Below are 11,563 nucleotides of genomic sequence, written 5' to 3'. Positions count from 1 at the left end.
TATTGGTTAATTCAATTTTTTTATACCCCAATTTATAATATCAAATATCTTATTTAATATTTTATGCACTTGTCCTTTTAGAATTAGGTAAACATCATAATAAAAACTATATTTTCAATTTTCATGTTCTAGGATACGATCATCCCAACTTAATGGAAACAATTTTGACATGACTTTAAAGTAATGATTACAAAATTTAATATGTAATAATTAGAAGTTGAATGATAATATAAAACCAGTTTACACAGCCATTTTCAAGTATAATTTTTATACATTATACATTCATTTTAATTAAATTTAAAAACATTTCATAAGAGTATTGTGATTAACAATTAATAATATTATTAGTTTTAGCTGTGTAATAAATGTTGTAGAAAATTATAACTATTACACAAACAAAACTTGTCTTTTTCAGAAATTTCAATTACTTAGTTGATTTGACGTAATGAGAAAAGGTGAAAGGTCGCCACTTTTCAAGTTTTGAACTGTGTCCCTATCCCGCCCGCTCTCACTGACGCTCCTCTGCATATAATATATCAACCATTCTCATTCTCCTTCGACCACTATGCTTTTTTCTTCAACACTCACTTCCCATTCAAAGGTAACAAACCTTGTATCATTTATTTATAATTATTTCTCTCTTTCTTCAATCTATACTATGTTTATGAGTATATTGTTCTTTTGAGGTTTTTATTCCAGTCTGTTAAGGATGTTCTGTCTCACCACATGGATCTTGGTTCCAGCTGCATTACTTTGTTAAATTTACGTAAATTTGATTACTTTTTTCCTTTGGGGGAGATTTTAAGCATGTGGGTGTTTTTCTGATAATTTTTCGGATTTGAGTCGAGTGAAATACTAAACAGAATGAAGATGATGAGGGATTTTGTTTTTGATCGCGTGTTGTTTGAAAATTGTTTTCAGTGGTTACTTTTGTATTTGTGTCAGGGTTGAGCGAATGTGTTCATACACCTTTTCTCAACAACTTGTCAGCATCAGCATTTTTCATTCAACGCTGAAGAAAATTGTGTCACGAGAAAGCATAAATATTAAGACAAAAAGATCTGGGGCATACCTTGTGGGAATTTCTCGGCTTTGACTTGTGGCTTAGCAGGGGAGTGTAGTCATAGTGGAACAATTACCATTTCACAATGTTTTGTGGTTTTAAACAAAATCAAGTCAAAGATTAAGCCTTTTGTTGTGCTTCATGTTATAACATTAGGCTATTCTTATGTACTTTTTTAAAATGTTGGTATTATCTGACGAAGGGATGTTAAATGGGTGTTTGAAGAACAGGTATGAGCTAGATTTTCATTTGAGACAATTGGGTTGCTCTTCTTCTAGGCCCAAGCAATGGATAAAGTAGATAAAGCGTGTGCCAAAGATGAAGAACGTCCAATCCGTATCACCAGAGCAAAGACTAGAGCTATGAGAGGAATTCCTCCTCCCCCCTCAAGACCTTCCTCTGGAAATGAACAGAAAAACATGTCTCGAGCAAATTCCAAAAGAGCAGCCGCTTCTGGAGATCAAACTTCTGTGGTTGTTCCTGCTCTTATCCAAAATAAGAGAAGGGCAGTTCTGACAGATGTAACAAATATACATGATAAGTGTACTAATGCATCAAAATTTATGGTAAGCATGCACCACTCACTTTGTCATCAAAGATAGAGCTCAAATCATGAATATTTTACAACTGTAGTGATATGGGAAGTAAAGATTTGTTTCTGTTGAATTATTCTCCTTAGAAAGAATAGAAACATTTGATCCAGTATCGTTTATTTGCTCAAGACAAAATAATATTTATAATTCTATAAAGTTGTAAGTTCATCTACACGAAAGTATGAAAATCATTTATGTTATGTTGGTGATGCTGGTTGACCATCTATTGTGTAGGCCAAAGGAGTTTATACAAAGGAAAGCACAAAACTAGCTTCAGGTATTACCTCTGAATTCTCATCAACACAAGAGAATGTTAGAGCAAAGTTAGTTGAAGATTTATCAACAATAAGGATGGTAGAATCCGATGACTCCATAAGTGAACGTGTTATACCAGGCACCAAGCCGTCAATGCAAGATTCTGTGAAGTCCGATGAAGTCCAGAGCTCTACAAAAAATGGTATTTCCAAAATCTCAAGTGTTACTGCCCGTATGCAACAGACTTTAGGTGTGTAATAAGACAGACTAAATCTCTAAGTGTACGAATGGACTTTTTTATAACTCTGATTGAACATACCAAGGACTTAATTTACTGTATACATAGGTTACTATTTGAACTGCATTTCTTATCCTTACAGTTGGAGAATGGAAACAATAGTATTTTTATATAAAGAATTTTCTACTTCAAAGAGTTACAGTGTTATTTTACATGATTGCTCGTTTGATATTGAATAAAAATAGTTATCTAAGTTAGGATCCTGTAATTACTGTTTTTTTCTCTTGTTGGATTATACAGATGTAGATGTGATTTCTGAGAAGTCAGGAACCTCAAACTCCCTTGATATAGTGGACATTGATTCAGAGTTAAGGGATCCTCAAATTTGGAGTTCTTATGCCTCTGACATGTACAACAACATTCGAGTCTCAGAGGTTTGTGATGTAGTGATGTAATTGCTTTTTTTCTGATGGGTTGCCACTATTAGTTAATGTAACTAACTGGTGACAACTTCAGTAGCTTCTGTTAAACAATATTATGAATGGTTATATAAGCATAAGCTGCTGCTTTCGCTATTGTCCCAGTCTGACTGCATTATAATACTGTTTTCCCAGAATACATCCACTGTTACCAAGTATTATTGGATAGCACTTAGTAAAATAATAGTATTATTATAACTAATATTGGTTGATAAAAGAACTTTACAAAGTAACACTCTTATAATGCTAAGAGAAGAATACTTTGACCACAACAAAATTGACAGTGAGTTTTGGTGGATGACTTCAGCTTGAAAGGAAACCATTGACCAACTACATGGAGAAGTTGCAGACAGATATTAATCCAAGCATGCGTGGAATTCTGGTAGATTGGCTTGTGGAGGTTAGTCTCATGGTTGCAGCATTATGTAGATTTGTAAACTTGAGTACATACGATGGATTTTATCTACTGCATTTCAATCCAAATGTGGTGAATTATAGGACTTTGGGAATAAGATGAATATCTACATTTCATCATCATGCTCCTGAAATACACAATCTGTAATTTTATTATTATCTCTTTTCAGGTTTCTGAGGAATACAGATTGGTTCCAGATGCCCTTTACCTGACAGTGAACCTCATTGATCGGTATCTATCAACTAAATTCATTCAGAAGCAAAGACTACAGTTGCTGGGTGTTACTAGCATGCTAATTGCATCGTAAGTACCGAAATTTGTAATGGTTCTGGTTAATATTGAAGTTTCCAAGCTCAAACTGATACATACATATTGATGCTTCTCCTTAAATTGATAAAACTGAGATGCCTTAAAAAGTACAATGTCAGTATTTACTGGTTTTTGACAGTGTAATTTATTCTCATTATTCTCTCTGTAGTTTGGCTAACATACTGGTAATGATTATTTGTTTAGACATTCATAAATACATAATGAAGCTCTAATATTATTCATGCAACACTTGATTCTGATTGAGTGTACTTGGAGATGCTGATAAGTATAATAATTTATGATATCATGTCTATTATTATTTTTTTTATATAAATCAAAAATTGATCTTAGATGTGTTTCTTTTCTTTTGTGACTTGAAGAAAGTACGAAGAGATGTGCCCACCTCGAGTGGAAGAATTCTGCTTCATCACAGATAACACATACACAAAGGAAGAGGTACTGTATTTGGTAGCACGGCTTGAATCTTTCATCTTTTTTTCTTTATTGTGTAGTGTTCGTGATGATTGATATATACAAACACTTGGCTTTATCTGACAGGTACTGAAAATGGAGAGAGAAGTACTGAATGTGATTCATTTTCTGTTATCTGTTCCCACAATCAAAACATTTCTGAGGTATGTGTGCAGTATTTACATTTACATAGGAATACACATGGTTTTAAGTAGCCCGCTATAGTGGCATTAGTGTAGTAGTCATATCAAATCAAATAGTAGAATTAACTTAATAGCGATTCATGTGTTGATTCCAAAGAAAGAAAACAGAGGCATTAAGATTTTCTTGAGAGTTATTTTTGGGATTTCAGTTTTAAAAAATGCAGATTACGGTAGTGAATGATATAGAGAAAGACTTGAACTGACAAAATTGATAGATAATTGATGATTCCTAAAATGCTTGCATTTTACTTTGTGTTTATTTGTATGTTTCGTTAAAGGTACCTGTAACTTTTTATTTTTAAATAATGAATATTATTAATTTTGAGTATTTTTTTTATCATTTCTTAAGAAAAAATTAAGATCGTATGACTTTTTAATTTTTTTCATAAGAATTAAAGTAGAAATGTTTAATTGAAATCATTAGTCTTTAGCTACATGACCAATTAAAGTCATGTGCAATTATCTTATCCTCTTAGTAATTCAAATATGGTATATCTTACTGTAATAACAATTTTCTCTTGAGATGCTTCATCAATCCATTTTTTGTTGGAAAACCTCCCTTGGCTGAATTATGACTATCTTTTCTTGGTTTTCAGGAGATACATCCAAGCAGCACAATCTTCTTACAAGGTACTAGAGTTGTTATACACTATTTATCCACAATTTATTAAACATTGAAAAGGTCATGAACTGGTGATTTCGTTCTATTATACAGGCTCCTTGTGTTGAACTGGAATTTTTGGCAAATTATTTAGCAGAGCTTGCTCTTGTTGAATATAGCTTCTTCCAGTTTCTTCCTTCCCTTGTAGCTGCATCTGCCGTGTTCCTTGCCAGATGGACCCTGAACGATTCAGAACATCCATGGGTATGAACTCTTGATTGCTTGGTTGCAATTTAAATATTCACCTTTGACCGTTATGTAGAAGTAAACAAATTTTAAAAGTCTCACGCATGTATTTGCAGAATCCAACTTTGGAGCACTATACAAACTACAAAGCTTCAGAGCTCAAAACTGTTGTTCTTGAACTGCAAGATTTGCAACTTAATTCCAAAGGCTGTCCCCTCAATGCTGTTCGCGATAAGTATAAACTACAGAAGGTTGGAATTCTGTACATTAATTAATTCTGTTTAGATAAACCACAGAAGAAAGAAAAGTAGTTAAAATGAAATCAACTTGTGTATTTTCAATTTGGAAGAAGTTCAATCAAATTTATTTGAACTTAGAAGAAAATTTCAAATCATTTTAATAGTTTACTTTATTCTCTGTAAATATTTTCGGAAAATCTCAACCACTCTTCTTTCAGTTGACTAAACTTTTTAACCCCACTTCTCAGCCTCACCAAAATTGCTAAAGATCACGAGACATAATATTATTGTACTCATTTTCCAGGCACCTTTTTTGTCATTGTCAAATATGTCAGTATGGAATATATCTTCATGGGTATGTTGTAAATACCATTTGTTGAAGTTGTAGCAGTGTTAGAATTAATTTTACGTAGGGATCAAAACGAAAAAGATATGTTTACTGAGTAGATGAAAACATGGATTTTTTTTCTATATGTTGTGAATAAATTAATTCTAAAATTTTCCAAGTAACAACTGAAAAAAAAAATGTATAAAGTATAGCTTTGGTAATGGCAGGACCAATTTATAGTCTTCATCTGTATTACTTAATCCATGTCAAGTTACATAATTATTTGGAAAATGGAGTGTTTAAGGGGTTCATATTCTGTATTTTACCTGTTTATTGTTCCCCGTTTGAACAGGCAAAATAATATGCACGTCCTTATCGTTGCTGAAAAAAGGTGTTGAGATAATTAAATAACAGTGACTTTTGTTTCCTGTGACAGTTCAATTGTGTGGCAAACTTGTCCCCAAAACCGGTGCAGTCACTCTTCCAGGGCCAAGTGTAAATGTTTTTGGCTGTTCCCTAAAGACTAATGGATGACTTCACAGTTTGTGGCAGTGATGCTTGATAATCATCATCAGTTGCATATATTTTACCATTCTTTTTTGTCATCAATCACCCACTTGCTGTCTGTTCCGTAATTGTTACATGTTTAAGGTGGTCAGATTTCTTTGTAAAACAATTTTTGCCGATGATACAGTTCAAAGAGTGAGTTGATGTACTAACACCAAGTAGGCTTCATTTTAAGGTTGTCATGATGCAACAAAGCCCTATAGTTGGTCTCAATATTTTGTACCGAAACAAACATTTATGTATGTAATGCAAATTAAATTACATACAATTTATTTTCTATTTATAAATCGTACAACATTAGCTTTATTGTAATTATTATCTGACTTAATCCACATTGAGTCTCTTAAACCATGCACTTGCTTTATATTTTAATCTTTAAGTATTGAAATTTGGACAAATTGTTGAAAACACGTTTCAGGAATTGAGACCCCCCTTATTCCAGTGTAGGTCCATAAAAAAGAATATACTGGACCCAAGTAGCCACTGTAATGTAAGTCCTGCTTTTGCTTTTAACGCCAAAGAAAAAGAAGCTTTTCGCTGGTGGGGTTGCAAAATTCATAATTTTCTCTTCGTGAATACTGATCCAACAAGTGTGGTCGCTGGTTAATTTCTTTTCAAAATTGCAAATATAGTTTGACTGAAATTACGACCGACTTTTATTCTGAATAACTAATGGCTTCAGTCAAACTTTATTTTCAATGATCTTCGAGCAATTTTGATGTTTTCTGCTGTACTTATTGTCTGGTAATTAACATTATAAATTAAGCCTTTTTTATTAAAGAAATGAAATCAGAAACAATAACCATGTCATTATTATAAAAGCGTGTATTCAAGAAACTTTAGATTTATAAAAGTTTTCATCAGAAGAACCAGACAAGACAAGTGAATGATTGAAATGTCGCACTTTATGGAAATACTGTTTTCTACTTTTCAATTTGAAGCAAGAACATTAGAAAAACTAACATATTTTAATTTATATCATTCCTATGTGCAGATTCCATCTCCATTTTAGTATCTTCTTCCTAGTGCACAAAAAATTGTTACATCACCGTGACATTGGAACACAAGTCTTAAATACTAACGAGGTGGAACCTTAATCAAATGTATATAATTCATTAGTTTATTAACATATCTTAATATGCAATGCCTGTATGGAAATTACTGGTGATTAAGGAGAAAGGCTCAGAAGCACAGCAGATTTTGGAAATAGGCTTATACAGAAAATGGTTTGATCCACTGCATAGTCCTTCACATCACTTATCAGAAGGAGGCAGATAAATTACTACCATACAGTGGCAATCAAAAGCATGTTACGAGGTACAACATCTGGCTGCTAGAAGCATCAAATGCATGTAGGAACCTTAAAGATAACAGCCATTTACCACTTTTCTAGCGGTTTTCCACCGTATCAGGATGAAAGGGATTGGGATTGAGTTTCTGACATAGATACATTCATACATAAGTTACAGGTTATCAAATTGGAGACACTAAAACTGCGGTATTTCCAATCACAGGCTGGAGACTGGCTGCATGTTCTAGTTGTTTCCATGCTTCCTTCCGCTTCTCTTCTGCTGCGTTTAGCATTGCTTCTTCTTCCTTAAACTGAGAATGACAAGCCAGGAATAGCTTCTCATCCATCTCTGCAAACATTTTTCTAACATTATGAGTTAGGTTGAGCACTGCTTGGCTCCAGTGGCCTTGAGAATTCTTCTCTAAGGCTGGAAACATGATTGGCAGGATCACTTGTCGGTTGTGAGCAATCAAATTGACAATATGATCGTTGTTCCATAAGAAAAGGGCTCTTTCAGCTACCTGAAACAAGTCATGTTGAACAGAAAAGGGTTATGTTTCAGCAGTTAAGAAAAACGTCACAGGAAACAAAGTGATTCTCAGAAGATACAAAAACAAATGAAGATGGAGAGGAATTGCAGCAATTAGATCCGTTGCCAGTCCCTATATTGAAAAGACAAGAAAGTTGCCAAACATACTTTAAGAAAACATGGACAGCTCTAATCAAACAAGAATGACTACAAACTACTTCAGTTTCACATCCTATAAAGTGACCTCTAAAACAAAATTAATGCAATCAACTCAATAATAACCTTGGCAGAAAAATCTCCCAACAAAGGTTGCAGTACGTTTTGAACTTTGAACCTGAGGCTAAGCATTGTTATTATTAGTCTCTACTCTATGATGTACATATTCCTGAATCAATCCCATTAAGGATGGATCAACCAGACTCTGAAGCCTGTTGAGTAGCTTATACTAAAAGCCAGGCAGTGAAACAATGTGTCATTTGATTCAGACAGGATTTCTGTGTCATCACAAAGCAAATGGGTACATACTCCAATCCCCCATTGTTCTTTCCAACACAGCAAAAATGACACTGATGCGTGAGTCTGTATTAGCTGGGTGTGAAACGCATCCCTATATTATAGCAACGGTTCTACTCCACATCTTGTAGAGACTATAAAGAAGTATTTGCTAATGTGCTTAGCCAGAATAGATAGCACCATGCAAACTATAGTTGAAAGTCATAGATTCCATTCCTATATAAAAGCATGAAAATAACTAAATTAGCTAAAAAGTGAATAAAAATCGTACCTGAAAGTGCATACTGTTAATGCAGCATCCCATCCGCCAAAACAACGGTACCATGACCCTCTGGAACTCTACCATGTTAATTGTTTCCAAAATTTCTTCCAGTTCACCCAGGAACATCACCTCTTTCTGACTATTCGTTATCGGCCAATACTTCAACATCCCCCGGATGACAATGCTCCCCAACTTAGGCTCCTTCTCGACAAACTGTGTAACGCAGTAAGACAACTGCTGGAAGTATACCCCCATAGATTTGGGCTTGTGCAAGGGGATCAGAACCCTCCACAAGAAGATCTTATGCTCCTCCTTCAATGGCAACGCGAACCCACTAATTATGCTCCCAAAAATCTCCAACAACTCAGCAATCCCGTTGTGCCTCTCAGTCTCAAACACAAACTTAAAAAACACGTTGTTAATGGATTTCCTTATGTAGGGTCTATGCACCATGAACTTGCCATAAACCCTATGCATAATGGTCTTCAAGCAGTCCCTCTCCCTAGGATCTTCCGAATCAAACAACTCCAACAATCTCAAGATAAAAGAATGGTCGATGTACTTCTTGGCCACCTTAGCATCAAGACAGTTAGAGGTTATAAACTTGAGCAGCAACTCATACACGAGCTGCAAATGAGGCCATGCGGGATCAAAGGATGGCTCATCATCATCATTCTCACCACCACGATTGGACCTATAATTTGGCGGGAAAACGCGAAAGAGATTAATAGCACACATTCTACACACAGCAAGAATAGCAGGTTCACCGAACCTCGTGGACCCACAAGAGGAAACAAAATCAACAAGTTCAACAAGGGTTCTTCTCTTCACCTCTTTCTCCACCGTGTCCTTACCAGGGTCCGTGAAATCAAAGGACACGCAACACAGGCTCAGCTTGCTCACGAAAAGGTTCATCTTTTCCGAGCTGGGGACATCTTTGAAAGGTACCAGAGGTTCTATCACCGACACCGTGCTCGCCGGAAAAACAGCGGACGAGGATGTCCGTTTCGCAGCATTCGAAGCGGCGGCGACGCCGTGCGTGCGATTGTGTCTGCCGGCGGCGCGTGGGGAATCGTCCGAGCGTGATGGGTCGGCTCGGTATGACTCGTCCGAGTCGGATTTTGGTGTCTTGCGGGGGAGTCTGCTGAGGAATTGCTTCAGCATGGCGACCCGGAAGGTGAAAACTGTAAATTTGGAAACTTTAGACGAAACCCATTAAAGAAGACAAATCAATGTAGCGCGAAAATCAATGAGTTCTGCTTGAGGGGAAGAATGAGGGAGAAACATGCGGTGAAACCCTAGATCTCGGTCAAGGAAAGTAGGAGAAATTACAAACAATGTGAGACGGGTTGCATGAAATTGAGAAGAAAAATTCAAAAGGGTCCAGAAAAAATTTGCTATTTAGCAGCATGCATTGAAGAAAAATCAAATCTTGAAGATTGTGAAAGAGAGAGATGTTAAGGAATGCAAATGAAATACATCTTCCAAAAAAGGATGAGGAATAATTAACGATTTATCATTAGAAACTCGGCGTATGGGATCTTCTTTTTCTCGGGAATGTGAGAAAGAAAGAAAGAAAATTTGTAAAATACTGAATGGGGAAAAGAGGGGGTTCTAATTTCTCTCTAGGGCACAAATGGTTAGAGAGAATGTAGAGAAGATGCAGATCACGAAGTTTTGTTATGTGAACTTTTTAGATAATGAAATCCTCTCACTGTTTCTTCTTATTCTGTTGTTGAATAATGTGATCGGAAATTAACAAGAAAACTACAGGTAATGGTTGGTTTTAACTTCTTTTCTCTTGTTTAGGAGCCTTTAATCAAATCATCAAACAGTAGTGGCACTTCTTCTAATATTCTATAATTCTAATCACTTTATGTATTTAATTTAATCTATAAGTTTAGTTATTTTGTTAGGGTTTGAAGGAGGAAAAAAAAAAATCAGAAACTTGAATAGGATTTGGACACCAACACGTGTAACTGTGTCTATGTAAGGAAAAGGCAAAAAAGCCTGTAAAACTAGGGACTTGACATGGTTTCTTGCAGACGAGAAAATTACAGAAAGGCATTTGTTTGGATATTATGGTTCTAATAATAGCAAATCATGATTATTGATGTAAATCTTGTTTTATAAACTCTTTCTAATTCATATATGTTTATCTACTCAAATTTTAGTCTATTTGATTTTTTTTTAATCTGACATGTAAATCAAATAAGTTTTCATCTCAAAACTGATATATATATATATATATATATATATATATATATATATACATGAATTCATTTTAAGTTTACATTCATTTTAATTAAGTTTGAGAGAATTAAGAGATAAATTATCTCCTTATTTTTGTGATTAAAACAAAAGTAATTTTAGCTATGTGTCATCTGTTAAAGTGATGATTACATATAATTTGAGTGAAAGAAAAGTAAATTTGAGTGTCTAAATCTATGAAAGTATACGCATGAATGATTATCTTTGTTAACAATTATTTCACTTACTGATGTTGTTTCTGATTAGCTTTTAAGTTTTATCTCTTAAATATATACATTTATTTAACAAATTATTCGTTCTTTACACCAAATCATATGAATTATTCTAGGTAATTTCCTAAGTTATCTAAATACTTATACCTACCTCCTAATGTTATGATTAGTGATTTTTAAGCATGATCATTATTGGTTTCTAGGAACTTGTTAAACCAAAATTAGGAAAAACACACACAAGTATTGCACAGTTGGGTACACACTTGAAATTATGTTTATTAGTCATTTAATGAACTGAATCTGCTTCATCTTAATAAATAAATATCTTTTTAATCCATTACTAGTATATATATAATAAGATGAATTTTGAGTGGTTTTTTATATCACAGAAAACTACCAACCACACATTTACTAGAACTGATACTGCATTTTCTGCTAAAGAGTTTGTCTGTGTTATAAATATAATTGTGTTATTGTT

The 11,563-nt window shown here is 34.3% G+C and overlaps 2 protein-coding genes across 3 annotated transcripts; one reads left to right on the top strand and one right to left on the bottom strand.

The window, feature by feature from the left end:
* Positions 1 to 472: 472 nt before the first annotated feature.
* LOC108330883 (cyclin-A2-2) lies at positions 473 to 6,319 on the top strand. Of its 2 annotated transcripts, none has more exons than XM_017565473.2 (12): positions 473 to 601; positions 1,294 to 1,629; positions 1,891 to 2,113; positions 2,450 to 2,583; positions 2,936 to 3,028; positions 3,213 to 3,346; positions 3,733 to 3,808; positions 3,911 to 3,987; positions 4,623 to 4,656; positions 4,742 to 4,891; positions 4,990 to 5,124; positions 5,877 to 6,319. In XM_017565473.2, the coding sequence occupies exons 2-12, from the start codon at positions 1,351 to 1,353 to the stop codon at positions 5,937 to 5,939; spliced, it is 1,398 nt and encodes a 465-aa protein (XP_017420962.1). In that variant the 5' UTR covers positions 473 to 601; positions 1,294 to 1,350; the 3' UTR covers positions 5,940 to 6,319. The 2 variants fall into 2 exon arrangements, with proteins under 2 accessions (XP_017420962.1, XP_017420963.1); XM_017565474.2 differs by having other exon boundaries at positions 1,289 to 1,629.
* An 886-nt stretch (positions 6,320 to 7,205) lies between these two features.
* LOC108332153 (serine/threonine protein phosphatase 2A 57 kDa regulatory subunit B' kappa isoform) lies at positions 7,206 to 10,359 on the bottom strand. Its single transcript, XM_017567316.2, has 2 exons — positions 8,612 to 10,359; positions 7,206 to 7,819 (listed from the first exon to the last, which is right to left on the bottom strand). Exons 1-2 carry the CDS (start codon positions 9,764 to 9,766, stop codon positions 7,481 to 7,483), a joined length of 1,494 nt encoding a protein of 497 aa, XP_017422805.1. The 5' UTR covers positions 9,767 to 10,359; the 3' UTR covers positions 7,206 to 7,480.
* Positions 10,360 to 11,563: the final 1,204 nt, after the last annotated feature.

This window comes from Vigna angularis, chromosome 4, assembly GCF_016808095.1.
Source record: "Vigna angularis cultivar LongXiaoDou No.4 chromosome 4, ASM1680809v1, whole genome shotgun sequence".
NCBI classification, from domain to species: domain Eukaryota; kingdom Viridiplantae; phylum Streptophyta; class Magnoliopsida; order Fabales; family Fabaceae; genus Vigna; species Vigna angularis.
Note: the sequence above shows the minus strand (reverse complement) of the source record. Positions and strands in the feature narration are given on the sequence as shown.

Coding starts and splice junctions, on each gene's coding strand:
- LOC108330883 (XM_017565473.2), top strand. CDS start 1,351: ATGGATAAAGTAGATAAAGCGTGTGCCAAAGATGAAGAACGTCCAATC. Junction 4,657..4,741: donor CAGCACAATCTTCTTACAAG/GTACTAGAGTTG, acceptor TCTATTATACAG/GCTCCTTGTGTTGAACTGGA. Junction 4,892..4,989: donor ACGATTCAGAACATCCATGG/GTATGAACTCTT, acceptor ATGTATTTGCAG/AATCCAACTTTGGAGCACTA.
- LOC108332153 (XM_017567316.2), bottom strand. CDS start 9,766: ATGCTGAAGCAATTCCTCAGCAGACTCCCCCGCAAGACACCAAAATCC. Junction 7,820..8,611: donor TTAACAGTATGCACTTTCAG/GTACGATTTTTA, acceptor GACTTGTTTCAG/GTAGCTGAAAGAGCCCTTTT.